The 17,437-nt window shown below is 39.6% G+C and overlaps 1 protein-coding gene across 3 annotated transcripts in view; it reads right to left on the bottom strand.

The window, feature by feature from the left end:
• Positions 1 to 17,437, bottom strand: part of FTO (FTO alpha-ketoglutarate dependent dioxygenase) — a 329,085-nt gene that overhangs the window by 164,854 nt on the left and 146,794 nt on the right. For all 3 annotated transcript variants that reach the window (XM_034788562.1, XM_034788563.1, XM_034788561.1), the window contains exon 8: positions 7,991 to 8,115. In XM_034788562.1, the coding sequence (XP_034644453.1) occupies positions 7,991 to 8,115 (125 nt within the window). The remainder of the gene's footprint in view (positions 1 to 7,990; positions 8,116 to 17,437) is intronic.

The following is a 17,437-nucleotide window of genomic DNA, read 5'->3' as shown; positions in this document are numbered from 1 at the left end:
TGAATTCAGACCAATGTATAATATTATAATATTTTATTAACAGGCAATTATAGGTACTTTTCCATCAGAAAATGAGCATTAAGCGCACTCCATAAAACTGCAGCAATTTCAACAAATTCTCTGTTAGGCGAAAAGTTGGCTGTCTGAATCACCAACACTGCTTTTTGGCTTGGAAACTTTAATCATGCTGTAATGAGAGCTAAAATCTGTGTCACTTGCCAAGCAATTGGATCTGTCTTTGAAGACCTGGCAGACACACATAAAGTGGGTATGAAATCAAACGAAAAGTGTCAACTAAGATTTCTAGATGACTATATGATTTCTGTCTAAATTTGGGGTATTATCGCTGTCAATGCTACTCATGAGCTTCTAAATTCTAAAATTGAAATAAAGTAATCAAGTGGCTTCAGAGCAAACAATCTGTACAGTTTGCTGTAATGAAAGAGCCTGCAAGGCTCATAAAAAACAGAGTAAGTAACTGGGTCTCAAGTTTTGTGACAAACTTTTACAATAGACATCCCTAAAATGCCATACAACGTGAGTCCTCTCAATGGATTTTATACTGAATCTATAAGGTCCTTTGCACCAACTAAAGTTTTTCATGAATTGATCGCATCATGAGGCAGAATGCAGGGTTATTTGTAAATATCCACAGCTTTTAGATGCAAAGTCTTTTCAAGGTTAGAGGGTCAAGATAGTTTCAAAGAAAAAAAATCATGGCTGTTAAACAGCAGTATTTAATCAAGCATCATTTCCATTGTTCTTTAGAGTACTGGCATCTACTGATACCAAGCCTGGCTGGTTCAAAGGCTTTTGAATAGAAGAAACACAGGTGAAAGACTAAAGCAGAAAACAGGAAGGGTCACAAGAAGCAAAAGAGCTGGCAATAACCAATCAAAGAGATGGCAAAGGTCACCAAGGACAGATGACCCTCAAACACAACATGAAGAGGATTGACACCTTCACTGAGGTCTCAGAGTTTTGTATTCATTTAAAGGCTGTAAGTCTGGACTTTCAATCTGCTTTACAGAGTTTTCATGATGTATGTACAATATGCACTGCCAGCGTCCATACCACAAAATACCTTTGCCTTAAAATAAGTGATATTAAGAAAACTATGCTTTCCACAAGTTTGCTTTCTGATACATAGTGGAGACTTGAAAGTCTTGGTTCTTTTTAATAAAAAGAAAGTCAAGTCTGCTCTTCCTTTACTTTTCTTGGAGATTTGTTAGCCACAGTATCCAAAATGGTGAATATGACTTGTCCTTGTGTACACTTGCAGGTAGCACTTCAGCAGCAGTTCAACAGCTCCTGATGCTAACATACATTGTCAGCACTGGATTATTTTTGTAGTATAGACAAGCCTATTGGGGATGTCAGAGATGTGCAGAATGAGCTCTCAATTTAAAAAGTAGGAGTGCTGAATTCCTATAAAGAGAGATTTTCTCCTACCTGTGTTAGTTAAACAGGCATTAATGAAAACAAACAAAAACTAAGAGTTTTAAATAATCTGAAAACAAATCTCCCCTGTACTCAATCAGTTTTGTGTCTTTGGTACTTGAGATCTATCCATCTTGGATATTTAAATAGCTCCTATTACTGTATCTGAGCAACTCACAATATTTAATACATTTATTCTCACATCATACCTGTGAGGTACAGGAATGTTATTTTAATTTTACAGATGGGAAACTAAGGCTGGGAGAAACTAAGGGCCAGATATTTGAGATAGGCGTCTAGGTGCTTTTGAAATTCCCATGCAGCATCTTTAGGCACATAAACATCTTTCAAAATGTGCTCTGGTTCTAAGTGATTTGCCCAAAATCACACAGGAAGTCTGTGGCAAAAGAGGGATTCCCTGGGACTCCCCAGGCCCAGGCTAATGCCCTAACCAGTGGACCGTATTTCAGGGTTTGAATCTTTAGATCCACAATACAGGCCTCTACCACTTGAGCTAACAGAGTAAGTACTAGTTCTCTGTCCTTCCAGAGGGTCTTCCTGGGTAGACAAGTTCTGAAATTCTAATGTAAAAAAGACGCAGGAAAAAAAGAAAACCTTTAGGACCTTCTTCATATGTCATGAACCAACAAAATAAGCCAAATCTTCCCACTCATCCCTCAGCCTCTTTGGATGGTCACTGTCAACATAGACAACTCTTCTTGAATGTCAGCTTTACATTATTATTTTTATTACTGTAATACTTATGAGCCCCAGTCATGGACCAGGAATCCCTTTGTGCTAGATGCTGTACAAACACAGAACAAAAGACAGGCCCTGCCCCAAAGAGTTTATGATCTAAGTATTTCTATTAATCTAAATATTTCTGATGTCACTAATGCAGAATGATAAACAGTCAGGTAACTCCAGTGTAGCGTGAGGTAAATTTGTTTCAAATTAATGGCATGCCCTGAAAGAGAGTTACAATGATTCTTATTTAACATTTGCATGTAGTGCCATAGGCATTGACTAGCCAGTCAAGTGGGACCATTTCTAGAAACTCAAATTCTTCCGTTTCCTGTTGTGAAAAGCATGGAAAGCAAAGGTGAGGGGGGGAGGAAACATTTTTCAGATTCAGGCCAGCTGTATGACAACTAGTGTCTGGTTATAGTCTCTTCTGAGATCTCATCTCGGGCAAACGTCATCAGCTGATAGTGACCTTACTGTTCGGTCTATTCATTGGCCAAGAACATTGCTTGATTCAAGGTCAGTAGCTAATAATGACTATACGATTCATAAATTAATCATAAGTGAGGCCTCCAAATGTGCTTTTAAAACCAAGATCTGGGTGAATAATTTCGCTTGCCCTTTTTCAGCTCAGCTCTGTCGGTGCTGAGGCAGGACTGGTATGTAATACCCTTACTACAGGTGTAGTTAGTGCCCAATTTCAAAACCACATTCACTCTTGTTTGCGAAGTTAGAATATGGTTAAAATGGCAAAAGTTGCAGTGTACAGAACTTCAGAATTCCAGTCTGAGCTAACTGAGTTTTTGACCCACCTGGTGTTGGAGACACCCAGACTTATTGTTCTGGGTGAATTTAGTGTTTGAGCACACAGTAGCTCTTCTGCGGTGGCCTGGCATTTTATGGATGCCTTGAAAACCAAGGACCTACATAAAAAGCCTTCAGGCTGTACACAACAACTTGGATCACATTTTTGGGTGGGATTTGGTGGTTAATAGGGGGTAAAAATAATACCTCTGTCACAGTCAGACCATCACATCCCTCATATTGGCATCCAGGCTCACTACTGATCCTTTGGGAGTGGAGGACCTATTTCATTGGTGCATCCATGGAGATGAGCAGACCCAAATGGGGTTCAGATTTCTCTATTATGGAACACTATACATCCAGTTGCCAATTCTCTCAGTAACCTCATAGGACATTATGATAATCTTTTGTTCTTGACTATTGATATGATCACCATGAATCTCTACTTTCTTTCTAAGTTTTGGCCTGTCTTATTTACTCTGGTTCCAGTTGTAATGTGGGAAAGTCAATGGGTTGCCTGTGAGATGAACTCAAATTTCTCAAGGCTTGTAAAATTAAGCAGGGAGGTAAAGTAATGAACAATGGAGGGCTCTGATATGAAGGGAAATATAAAAAATGGGAAAATGAGGATGCTCTTCTAACTTAAGAGAAACTCTTCCATCTTTAGACTTTTAAGCTGAAAGATGAGGTAAAATCACATGTTCACTTGGACACGTCAAAAAAGGGATGAGTCAAAGGGGGTCAAAAATATATGAGCAGTTGAAGATAAAAGTGATGGGTCTTAACAGGATAGGAGAGAGTGGCCCATGGTTTGGAATAAGATAAATGAGAATAACAAGGAAGAAAGAACTTTGCTTAGCAGAAAGAAGAAGATAATGAGATACATGGAAGAACAGGCCAAAGCAAAACCCAAAGTGAACCCTATGAAGTATATAATCAGAGATGAGTGAAAAAATGAGAGGGAGCAACTTTTCCAAGTACTTTACTAAGACATACAAATTAGAGATAGGGTGTGAGTGTCAGGATCAAGAAAGTTTTTTGTTTGTATTTGCTTTTTGAGGAGTTATACTGACAAATTTAGTAGAAATGGGAGGATAATGGAAGTCAAAAAACTTATTTGCAATAGTTGCATAACAAAAACCTTATACTATCTAAAATGTGTGTGTGTGTGTATGTAAAGTAACAAATGTAAAGATACTCTTATACAGAGTATAACCTGTCTACCAAATGTTAGTTGTATTATCAGTCTCATAAAACGGATTTTCTCATTGTATTGTCCTAAAAAATGAATCAGGTGCAGTTCTTGGATTGTACTTTTCCCCCCTTTGGTCTCACTTTTCAAATGATAATTTCTTCCATGGTCACCATTAAATCTTAATCTATTCCAGCTCTCCGCATGGGTCAATGATTCTATATGTACTGCGGTTATTTTAAAATGTTTCCCTTTTTTTAACAAGAGAGAGAGAGAGAAGGCAAGTGCTGTCTAGAGCCAGATGGGTAACTTCACACTTCATTTATCAAACCCAATACATTAGACTCTGCCCTCTCTTGCCCACTATGCAGTTAAACATCCATATAATTTAGTAATAATTTTCATTATCACATGGTGACCCCAAAAAACCTCCACCGGTTTGCATGGTCAGTTCAAAATTCACAGCTGTTCTCTTTAGCCTCTGCTCACTACAGTAGATGCTAAGGTTCCGCCTGCTTTATTAGCTGAAGACTGACCTTTTGTAAACTGAGGTCAAGAAGGGGTCAGTTCAAAGGGCTTGAGCAGCTCTTTAACAGCTATAACAACCTGTCCATCAGACACTATCAAGCAGTATAAACAAGTATGAGCCTTTAGAAACTCTGGGTCATTTCTGTTAACACTTGGAGCACATTCACATAGTCTCACCTGAGATATTTTGGATCATTACCACTCAATATAGATTAATTTGCATCCCTGAAAGCCCTGTTTGGATAGCATTGTCTAGGGGTTACCAGTATGCAAAATGGCAGGTCATAATACTCAGTGTACTACTGTGTGATCTGAACAGTTGTGCTGTTACACAAACACATTGTGTAATTTCAGCCAGTCATTATGCAGAATGCTGGCATAACTGAAAGCAAAATCCACAGGGACATGATTTGTCTGATTAAGACAGAAATTCATGTTAGTGAAATTCTGATACTTCTGTGTGGAAGACTCACAGGCCTGTAAAAGCACAATCACCTTAGAGCTGTGTTACTGTTCCATGCTTTTTTTTGTTTGTTTGTTTTTTAAATTAAGGTATCAGTGCCACAAGTGAACCTGCTGAAACAACAAAATGGCTACACTGTTCTAAGAGCACAGTAAAGTTTTTGCCAGCTACTCTCTTAGTTGACCTAAATTTCTTCAAGTTGTACTGTTCATAATGTGCTCTCTAATGTACAATGTAAGGTAATTAGAGTCATCTGTATTTAACTTCCAGAGGAAAAAAAAAATCTATTATCTAATCTAGCTGATCCCCTGATAGCCTGCTGAAAGTAAAATACTGTAGCCTATTGCCTGCCCTTTGACAAGTGCTAATTATTTCCTGTCCAAGCACATTTTTCTCATGTAATTCCAAAGTACACAATAGACTGATCTCTAAAACACGGGCAGCACTGCTAGCAATGCGGCGGATGTTTTATAACTTTCACCACCGCATGGTTGATGGCTACCATAGTCAGTGCTTCATTCCAGACATCTAGCTGAAGCTTTGATGAGGTAAAGTGAGGTGTATGGTAACAGTCTGTTTATGTAGATCATATGGATGAGACTCTTAGATAGGTCACTGGGATGGGAAACATCAAATGGAAAAAAAGGATTATGGTTATTTAATACTCAAGGGACACTTTCTTTCTGAGCTTTCAAGACACCGTGCTCTTGAAATTTTCTTTCAGGTGTTTAGTTTTAAGGAGGCCTGCACTTTGTCTGCTTCTAAGCTTTCCCACCACCATCCCCCAAAGTACTTTAGCATTTTTGTGTCAGAGACTAGACTTTGTCTGCCACATCAGTGCTGGCTCCAGTTTCTGATTAAATTGTTAGTAGTAAGCAAAGGCCAGAAACAATGTAACCAGAGTCCTTTCAAAACAAGTCATTTTTTGTCATGATCCCTGATGATTTGGTATATTAGAAAATTATTGTTAAACTAAATGGACCCTAAGAAGATGTCAGTTATCACAACACTTTATTCTTTCCCTGTCTCTAGAAAGCCCACTATTTGGTTTAACATATGAAGAGTGTAGTGCTCCTGGTGAAGAAAAGCCCTTAGAGAGCTCTCCAGCTAATGACATCCCCCTCCTCCAACTCATTTGGTTTAATTTAATAAGACAAATGATGCAGCATCAGAGACTTTAAAAAACATCCAGGAGATTCTTTGGAAAGCAGGAAACTAAACGGAGAAGTGAGTGACATAACATGAGGAAATTGCAAACTACTCTTAGATAGGTATTTTTCATTCTGAGACCTCATCTGATTAATATCATAATGCCTAGCCCCCTACCCACTAGAAGAAACCTTACTAGACAAGGTCGCTAATTTGTTCAAATAATTGTTACTCTATTGTAGTGTTTAATCCCTGGAATTTTTGGAGTGTTTCAAGAGCCCATACAGTACAGCAATATTGAGAACAGCAAATCCAATCAAACATCAGGTGCAGCAGCCTCTAATGACTTTTTGAAATAACTGAGGTCAAGTCTACAGAACTTTCAGTCACATGAAGCACTATATTAAGGGTACAACACAATTCTCCTAACTGGCACACACACCACTGGAAACAAATTCATGCCAATGAAGCAATTACCCTGAATACCACAAGTGTCACAATAATACATACATTAGGCCAAAGTTTGGTCTTACATGCAAATGCAGGACTCCTATTGATTTTAATGGGAGCTGTGTGCACATATCAAAGGGAAGAATTTGGCCCACTTTTGCAGTAGATGTTTGTATTTATTTAATTGATTGTCTTAAAAACAAGAAAAAACAAGAGATGCATACATCTGCAGCTTTTAGCTATAGAGCTAAGAAGCGTAAAGTAAAATTGACTCATTTAGTAGCCATTACCGGCGCAGGAAAGTGGAATGAAGAAAGCAAGGTGGCACGCAGTGGAAATTTACTCTAGTAAACACCAAATCACATCTGCTATAAACAGGTTTTCCAACAAGAACAGGCATGGCATTTCAAACAGGCTAAGAATATCATTTATCGATAGTCACTGAAATGCATCCCACTGAATATGTTCCTGGACGTTTATCACAGTTAAAGGAACACTGTCAACTACAAATTTAGACAATTAAAAATAAATGTGTTAAAAGTAGTTTCAGTTACTGAATGCATCATGGAACCTCCTTACCCATTTTTGTCATTTGGCTGAATCAGTAAAACTGCCTATACACAAAGTGTTGCCGCATGCAAAAAACAAGCCATCTGAAGGGGAAAAAATAGAGGATTCTCCTCAGCTTTTTTCAGCTATTGACTGTAATCCTGTAAACACACTTGTCCATGTGGAGTCCCACAGATGTTATCTGGATTCTGTGTAGTTGTAAGCATCAACACCGACATATCTAAAGGCAGAGTTTGTACCACAGTACTGTTCTGTTCAGGCTCTTATACTGAGCCTATCACAACCATGAGACATTAGCAGGTATTATTTGTAACAATAGTAGGGAAAACCTTTTTCGACAAAATGTGATTAAATTGACAGTATCCTTTAAACGGGCATGCTGTTTATCAGGGTATCAATTGAATAGATTGCTGTATCCACATAGTAATACAACATCACACTGTTAAATCAACTGTGAAATCATATATAGTAACGTTTGACTATTTAATTCACACAGAAATGTAACTGGAAAAGCAAACAGTAAAACGCTTTTTTAAAAAAGACTTGCCCAGCTGTTTGTTTCCCTATGTGCATCTTTATGAGAATAGTTGATCATGTGTTTTTTTTATTTCAAGGTCTCACTATATTTTCCTTTTCCTTAGGGCTCTCACCTTGCTGTCCATTCTTTGCGTAGCTCCTGTCGCTCCGTAAGAAGTGGCAAGAAGCAGCTGATGATTTCATTCCTTTGTTCCATGGTTCGTTCCCCTTTTCCAACTTCACCGAGCACCAGGCTTGTCTGAAAGGGAAAAAAAACATAAAAAATTATAATCCAAAAAAGCATAAAATTAATAAAAAGCCCATAAGCAAATAAGGACAGTAAATCAATGGTTTTTTTTATTACAGTTGCACTGCTGACAAATCAATACAGTAAATGATGGTCAAAAATGGCCACCATATATTTGGTATTTAATCAATGTACATGGCACATAAGGTAAACCTTAAAGCTTCATTGCCTTAAGTAACACACCAAGATATTGTGCATTCTAGCTCTCATTTTCTCAAGACATAATTCCTTTTCTTTTGTGCTTTCTTGTATAAATAATCATTAGAAGTTATTTTCCTAATTTTTTTCTTTAATGTTTGCAGAGTAACACTGAATTTTTTTTCCCTGATTCCTGGTTCAATCTATCTGTACTATACCTTTATACAGAGAATTTCTATGGTTAGTGCTACTTTTATTTTTTCCCCTTTTTCTCTTTACTGTTTCAAGGAAGTAAACAATCAAACAATTTTTCTTCAGTTTCTGAAATGAATTACATACAATTAGAAAGTGTAAATGCAATGAACTTCAGTCAGCCTTCGACCAAGATAAACATTCATCCCCCGAGATCATATTATACTTCAGTTTGTGGCAGTCTTATTCTAATCTATAGCTATGAATACACGACAGTGTTTTCTTCTTCATTGCCACGTTTATTGGTATAACCTTAACCAAGACCTGGTCTACTCTGCCATACAACAAACTCAAATTCCACGCAGTTCCACAGCAGAAAACCCTCAAATCCATGGGAAACTTAAATTACTGATTTTTCAAAATACATTACTCAGTCCCAGCACAGGACCCCAGCTCTTGGAGTCATGTGATTACATCAGATTGTAATCTTTTATTTAAAAAATAAATTCTAGCTCTTATGGCAATAAAGATAAGTTTGAAAACACAAAGCGGAGTGTAACCAAAGCAGTGATATCTGGCTGAGAGAACTTGACACAATAACTTTAAGGAGGTAAACTGACTCATTCAGCTCAAAATCACCTTTGCTTCTCCCTTTCTTCAGTTGCAATGGGAGGACCTCTGGCACTGGTGAGTCTCTGATCAGTGGTATGCGCTCACATTATTAGAAGGGACTTTTACACTTTCATGGATGGTAACACACATCACTTGACTTTCAAGATGAATATACCCTTTAACCCCTAAACTTTTACACTTATCTGTGCATAACATGTTTAATGCTGTTTTATAGCAGGGGTTCTCAACCTTTTTCTTTCTGAGGCCCAACCCAACATGCTCTAAAAACCCCATGGCCCACCTGTGCCACAACAACTGGTTTTCTGCATATAAAAGCCATGGACGGCGTAAGGGGGTAGCAAGCAGGGCAACTGCCTGAGGTCCCGTGCCACCGGACCCCCACAAAGCTACGTTGCTCAGACTTTGGCTTCAGCCCTCGGTGGCGGGGCTCACAGCCCCGGGATTCAGCCCCATCCGGTGGGGCTTTGGCTTTCTGCCCTGGGCCTCAGTGAGTCTAACACTGGCCCTGGTTGGTGGACTCCCTGAAACCTGCTAGGGGGCCCCAGATCCCTGGTTGAGAACCGCTATTTTATAGAATAGTTTTTCTGTATATTTTATTGCAATCAAATTACAGCCATGTCACTTATGTGGCAACACATGTCAGATCTCACAAGAAACTCAGGGATAGTCTAGGTCACTGCTTGGTTCAATACTGGGAAGGTTCTGCAGGAAATGATAATGCAAGTGATCCATTAGTAGCACTCTTCTTTCTGAGTCAGTACCAAACCCATTCTTTTGCACAGGGTTTAGGGCTCTGCAGTGGTGGAGATGCAGTCTTTTGAATGAGACATAGAATCAAAGTCCTCTAAACACTCAGGTCAAATGATGCTTTTAGTAAAAGCAGGGGTGTTAACCCTCATGTCCTGGCCAAATTCCAACTTGGGTAATTACATTCTGCTACCTAAACTACTCTACAATTACATTTTCATTTCACTCTAGGATGCAGCTTTATTGTGGCAATTTAGGAGTAATTTAATTTTTACTGAGAGGGTAAGTATAACACGTCATTTGGAAATATGAAAGTACTACATGCCAAGTTTCGCACTAATACCCCAAGTAACTCCACTGACTTCAACAGGATTGGATGGGGTTTAAGTCAGAGATTAACTGAGAGACTGGCACGATGAGTGTGTTTTAGCGGTGTTTCCATCAATGAAGAAAATGTAGTGATAATCATCAGCAGCACTTCTGCAGCAGCTTTCATTTCAGAGTCTCAAAATGCTTCACATACAGTTAAACCTTACAACGCCTGATGAGATACAAATGCTGCTAGCTCTGGGGTGAAACAGCACTATTAAGCAGCATGCACCAACACTACACAGCAGTTTAGCTTACTTTTTATCTAAGACCACTGAAGTCAATCAAGTCACCGGAGGCCTGAGTGCAGGATATAGTATAAGGCGTTTATGTGTTTCTGAATGATACGTTCTATTTGCTCTCACAGGAAAAATTTCCAAATTGTAACAACAAAGCAATAGAGTGAAAGGAAAATGTAAAATACCCCCTTTTTGCAAGAATGTCATACTTGCAAGGTATTTCCTACCTAGACCTTATTTTTGGATTTATTTTTAAGAGAGATTAGAAAGGGATCCAATGCACCCTGACTGAGAAAGGTCAAGGGTTCAAGAAACTCGGTCAAAGATGTTATCAGCTGGGAAAGCCATTTCCTCACATCAACACTGATAAAAATCCATCAGAAACCCAGCCGATACCACCCCTGTTTTAAAGGGCAGGGGCAGCCTTCTATTGAAAATTCCTACAGTTGCACATCCCATCAAAGAAAGGCTGACCCTGTGTCTTCATTCATTTAATCATCTTTAATGACAGATAATTGTCTACTGAGGCCCCTTTTCTCCGATGCTGAGTGAAGCCTTTACATTTCTAAACTGGACTCAACACTGGCTCCGTTTTTTTTCAAAACACTCGGGACTGCAGGGCAGGAGAATAAACAAACAGTGCAAGCAATCGTATGGCCTGCCTTATCTCATCCTTCTGTTAGCAGTGGGTTTTGAGGGTGCTAATGTTTACGAATTGTTGAAACTTTCTTTCCTCTGTTTCCTGAACTGATGAAAACATATCCTGGACAACCTCAGCAAAGAGATAACACAAACTGCATCTCACTGGCTTGGGAAGTCACTGGCTCTCTTACTGGGTGAGGTGTCTTTTTATATAGCATTATTAGTGCTTTGTGTTGATCTCCCCTATTTTTACACTAGGGGACACGTATAGGAATGGATAGGGCTTTCCTAGATAATTGCCAAAATGATCTGGCTTTTAAAAAGAAATGGGCTAGATGCTCAGCTGGTGCAAATCAACATACCTCCATCAACTTGACTAGAACTATGCCAGTTCACACCAGCTGACAATCTTGCCACCTGTGTTAAATTAGTGATTGAGTTTAGCGATTACACCTTTTGCCTATCTCCTGGTAAGAAGGCAGAGTTGGAGGTAAAGGTCTGCTGACCTAAAAGGTGGTAGCTACCAAAGCAATTCCCTCATACATGCACACTAGAATGAGATTTCGATAGTAAAATCCTCCTCCTCCTCCAGTCCCTACTAATAAAATCAAACAACAACAACAACAACATGGTATTGGATAAAACTGTGTTATAACCATGCCCTGGCCTTTACCTTAGATAAGCATTCATAATTAGATACATTTCTACCAGTCTTAACATGGCTAAACTCTGGCTTCTTACCAGGGTTATAACAACATACTTAGTACCATCCAAATAGGGTTGCCAACTGTCTAATCACACAAACACAAACACCTTTGCCCCGCCCCTTCTCTGAGGCCCTGCCCCGCTCACTCCATCCCTCTCTCTCCCCCACCCTCACTCACTTGCACCGCGGTGGCTGGGGCAGGGGGGTTGGAGTGTAGGAGGGGGTGTAGGCTCTGGGCTGTGTCCAAGGGGTTCGGAATATATGAGAGGGCTCTGGACTGAACCTGGGGCAGAGGGTTGGGGGGCAGGGGGCAAGCTCTGGGAGAGATTTAGGTACTGGAGGGGGCTCAGGGCTGGGGCAGGGGGTTGGGGTGCAGGAGGGACTGCAGGGTGCAGGCTCTGGGAGGGAGTTTGGGTGTGGGAGGGGGCTTGAGCGGCTCCTGGTCAGCAGCACAGTGGGACTAAGGTAGGCTCCCTGCTTGCCCTGGCCCTGCACCACTCCAAGAAGCATCCGGCATGTCCTTACGGCCCCTTGGTGGGGTGAGGGCAGTGGGTCTCGGCGCGCTTCCCCTGCCTGCAGACATCACCCCCACAACTCCCATTGGCCTCACTTCCCGCCAATGAGAGCTGCAAAGTCAGCACTCTGAGCCCCCTGCCCCACCCCCAGGGGCTGCAGGGACATGGCCACTTCCGAGAGCGACGCAGGGCCAGGCCAGGCAGGGAGCCTAGCAGCCTAAAATCTCCCGGTTTGGCTTCAGTAGCCTCCGGGAGATAGAGCCTGATTCCAGGGAGGCTCCCGGTAAAACCGGGAGGGTTGACAACCCTACAAAAGAAGCAAGAATATTACAGTATGATTGGGCCACTACCATGTTTAATCATGTTACTTGAACGAGTAGATTTCATACTTACATTTTTTTCTTCTAAAGCTACATATTTTTCTTCCTTGACAGACTTACCAGGGAGGTACACATATGTTTAGAAATACTACATAGCCAGAGACCTGATATTCTGGCAAACAAATGATTCTATCAGTCTGAACTAAAGTGGCACTTGGGACTGTTTGTTTCTTGGTCCCACTTTATTTGGCCAACAAATGCGCTTTTCACCTCTTTGAGTAAAGATTTAATTTACTCATTAGCCTTTTAAATAGATTAGCAGGATAAACTTCTGAGTCCTTACTAATCTCTTCCACTCCAGGGCCGCACTCAACTATCAATAATCCATAACTAACAGAGGAAGAGAAAAATCAGGTACTATTACATGTGTAAGCACAGCCAACTATTTCAGTCCCTACTGCATGTCTTTCTTGTAATTTTAATTAGTTACAATGCTATTATTCTCTGCAAGAAGGATCCTGATGGTCTGTCAGCTGCAACATGGTAGCTTTTATGGAAAATGACCCTGAAATCTATATGACATGCTTGTTTAACATGATTTCATTGGTATATAGCAGAGGACTTAGTATCAGTGACTTTTTTTTGTTATTTAAAGAGTATATTAATGCACCCCATTCTCAACAATAGGATGGAATTAGCCAGTATGTTTTAGGTTATCACCAACAATTTGGACATTTTAAACACAACTGACGGCCTTTTGTTTATTAGTCCACCATGCTAGATAGCAAAGTTTCACTCAGCAACTTTTTGTGCTTTGGATGATGTTGAAAAATGGCTCATGTTTGTCAAAGAAAGTGGAAAAAAAAAAAGGTGAGGAGGGAAAAAGTGTTGTTTATAGAAGCCAGCTGCTCAGACTTTGGCGCCAGCAGCTCTTCATCCTGCTATTTTACGCCTGCAACCCCCACTGCCCCCATTGGCACAGGTACAACTAAATGTTGACTTCAATGCTTCAGAGAGCACTCAACTGATTCTGTACATGATTAATTGCCAAAGACATGGCTGACCATATGGAACAGAGAAAGCATCAAGTAATTCATACTTCTGTATATGATCATTTGGTCCCTGTTGTTTTAATGTACAGGAAAGAGCTAGTATAGCACAGACCTGGTGTCTTGCCCTTGACAGCCCATTAAGAAATCTCAAAGCACCTAGTTGAAGTTATGCTGTTGGCTTTTCAATAGCAGCCTAATAAAACAGAAGCAAAGCTTTCCAACTAGTCTTAAATCTTTCACATACAGTACATTAACCACTGCTGCTAAAATAACTGGTTTCTTACGATAGGAAATGGGATTTGATTTCTAGCCTCTGCATACTTACTGAAAGCCTTTTTCTGACCTTTGGAGGGTTTACAAAATCATTGTTCGTTTTTCCTGCCATTTTCCAAGCTTCTTGCCATGGTGATCCTAATAGATTTGTTTAAGGTTCAGTACATTTTACTCTTACTAGCTGTTATATGCAACCTGTACAATGAAGGCATACTCAGGGGAGCTGAAAAGAAACAAATTATTAACTGTTTTCTTTCTAAGAGTTATAGAAATCACTACAATATCTAAAACATCATCTTCCTTCAAAGAGCCTATAAAACAAAACTAAAAATTCCTGAAAGAAAGCAATATACTAACGTATGCTTTCTTTTATCAGACTGGAGACAAATCATCAAATTTCATTTGAGAAGGAAGACCAATTTATTTTAAAACTGTACTATTCTTGGGGATGTCTGACACAGATCTCAATGAAAAGAAAAAGGTGCAGACTTGGAATATCTGTCAGTATTGCTAACAATATATTAGTTTTATCTACCGTTAACATCTTTTCAGACAGTTAAATTCAGTTAAAGAAAAATGTTTAAATAATGTTTTCCTTTCAAGGCTCTTAAATGACAGTGCTAAAAAGTTTAATCCCCATCTGCACAGATCTTTTGGCAGTTTTGACATGTGTTGGCAGGGATGTATTTGTTGGCACCTTCCATGAGAAAATATTTACATGGTTTTTTGTCTGTGGATTTGCTAGATGTCCAAATTATCATCATACTCTAAGGAACCATATGTGAGAAATCCTATTGACTGGATGTTCGTCAGTAGTACTTTCCCAGGCCACTGAATTCATCTAAAAACCCACTTAGTACTCCAAGAGGATATATCAGTAGCTCAGGCCAATATAAAATTCCATAACTATTCTCCTTTTTCTGTTTCCTAGGGAAAACATTGGCACGTTTCAAGCTTAGAAATTCAAGCGGTGGTAGAATACGAAGAAACAGTTGGGAAAAGTTTTTTTTTTTGGGGGGGGGGAGATTTGAGCATTTATAACATTAAAAATTTAAATTAAACCGTGTGACTGAGTCAAATACTGCATCTGCACTGAAAAAACTACAACTAGATAATGTTATGACAATTGTACCACCTTTGTACTTTTTACATGTTAAAGTAATAAAATCTCATGCTTCAGGATGTGAGGTGATTGCCTCAAAGGTTAAGGAGGATTCACCCTTTCCCTCACATACAGTACTGCACAACTAGCTAACGCCCCGATACAGCAAAGCACTGAAGCACATGCTAAATTTAAACATCTGAATAGTGTCACTGATTTCAGTGGGAGTATCCTCATGCTTAAAGTGAGGCACGTGCTCAAGGGGGAGGGTGTTCTGCATCCCACTGAAGTAATCAGTGCTGACCACAACACCGGTGGAATATTGGACTTGATGGGTGAGTGATTTGATCTGACAAAACCTATATAGAGTAAACAACATAGGCAGAGATTTTCAAAAGAATCTAAGGGCACTACAAAAGCAGACCTGTGGCACTGCAGTTATGCCACTATAGCACAGATGTTTGCTACACCAACAGAAGGGGGGTTTCTGTCACTGTAGTAAATCCACCCCTTCAAGAGGCAGTAGTTAAATGGACAGAAGAATTCTTCCATTGACCTAGTGGTGTCTATGCCAGTGCTTAGGTCACCCTTTGTCTTTCAGGGGAGTGAATGTTTCAGACCCCTGAGCGACGCAGTCAGGTCTACTGAAGTTTTAGATATAGACCAGGCCGAAGGGCATATCTGCATTAGAAAGTTTTACCACTTTAACTATATCACTATAGCTAAAGTGGTACAACTCACTTAGTGTGGACGCAGTTATCTCAGGTGCTTTATAGCGGTAGAGCTAGTCCCATACAGGAAGGGAAATAACTATACCATATACCTTACCTTTATACCAGTATAAATGCATCCACATGAGGGATTTTGCCAGTATAACTATTTAGGTTAAAAAGAAAATCACACTTCTAACAAAAATAGATGAAGCAGTAACATTTTCAAGTGAAGACCAGGCCTAACAGTTAGGCACCCAATTACCATTTAAATATAATGGGAGTTTGGCGCCTAATTCCTATCAGCCCCTTTGAAAATTTAGCTAAAATTTGTTGTTGTTGACTGTAGAACAGTTTTAAGGCTTACTAATTAGTAAAGACAAAATAAACTTTTATCATAGCAGGAAGTGGGTGATATGGTATTTTTAGATACAGAAGGTAAAATCTAATAACATTATTCTCAGAAGTATTCAAAAACACCTACAAAAAATAATGACTGATTTATTCTAGGCTACTTTGGCATCTCAAACCTGAATGGATTCTCGGTGATAATGGCTTAGTCTTTTTACCTGGGACATTTCAATCTGGTTAACGGCTTAAACAAGGTCTAGGAAATGGGTGTGAAAAGATCATCTCTTTTTAGGTGTCTTTACTAAACTGTTCAGCAAGCCTCTAAAAGTGAAGTATAACGCATCACACCAAGAGAGAGAGAGTGACTGAACCACTCAAGATGTTGGCTTAGCACCCTTAGATCTATGGGTGAGTGAAAGGTTACCCTTTAGCCAGTTTCTCCCTCAGCACAACCCCCTCTGCCTCCCAAACATCAATAATACAAAGCCTGAAGTTGGCCTACCATGCATAGTGGATTATATGAAGTGTAAAACATTGGGGGTAAAAGCTTTTGAAAGGAAGCGGGAAAAAGAAATCACACTTGCAAGAAGATCCAGATGACAAGCTAGTCTCTAACAAGTGAAACAAGTGAATATGTTTGAAAACATTGTGAATGCAAGAAAAGAGCATGCCTTTTGTTTCCAATCCTACCGTGTGTCTTTAACCCAACTGCTGCCTGCATGGCTGAACATATGTTTTCTGCACAAGAACTGAAGCAGAAAGGGCTCTTTGTTATAATTCACTCCTTTGTATGTATCTCTCTTTTCCCTTTTTGGTCACATCCAAACAGTAGTTACTCTGAGCACTTAAGTTCTGAAGGACTGCCACAGCAGTGTATGCTTCAGTGATAATTTACTATTGCTGAAAACAGTTGAGCTGGATGCACAGTGAGAGTCACTTCACTAACGTGCACTCTGGATAGCCCACACTTTGTGACACCAAATCATGCCTAGCACAACCCATATAGCTAACTTGGCAGCTGCTGAGAACCTTAGTCACCAGCAAGTGGGCTCTCAGTTTTAAGCAAAATGTTTATAAAAACCAACACAATGGTTTTATCTGTTGGAAAACCGCATTAAGGCTCCTGTAACTACACATATTTACAATGTAGAAATTAATAGGACTGGAATTGAGGTGTTATCTACTGGTGCCTATATGAATGATTTCAAAAGAAGGTGAAAGAGAACCATAAGTTTCAAATCCAAAGTTAGTAACAGGTAATTAAACTCAATTGTCTAGCAATATG

This window comes from Trachemys scripta, chromosome 13 (genome assembly GCF_013100865.1).
Source record: "Trachemys scripta elegans isolate TJP31775 chromosome 13, CAS_Tse_1.0, whole genome shotgun sequence".
NCBI classification, from domain to species: Eukaryota; Metazoa; Chordata; order Testudines; family Emydidae; genus Trachemys; species Trachemys scripta.
The sequence above is the reverse complement of the archived record's forward strand: the minus strand, read 5'-3'. Positions and strand labels throughout refer to the sequence as shown.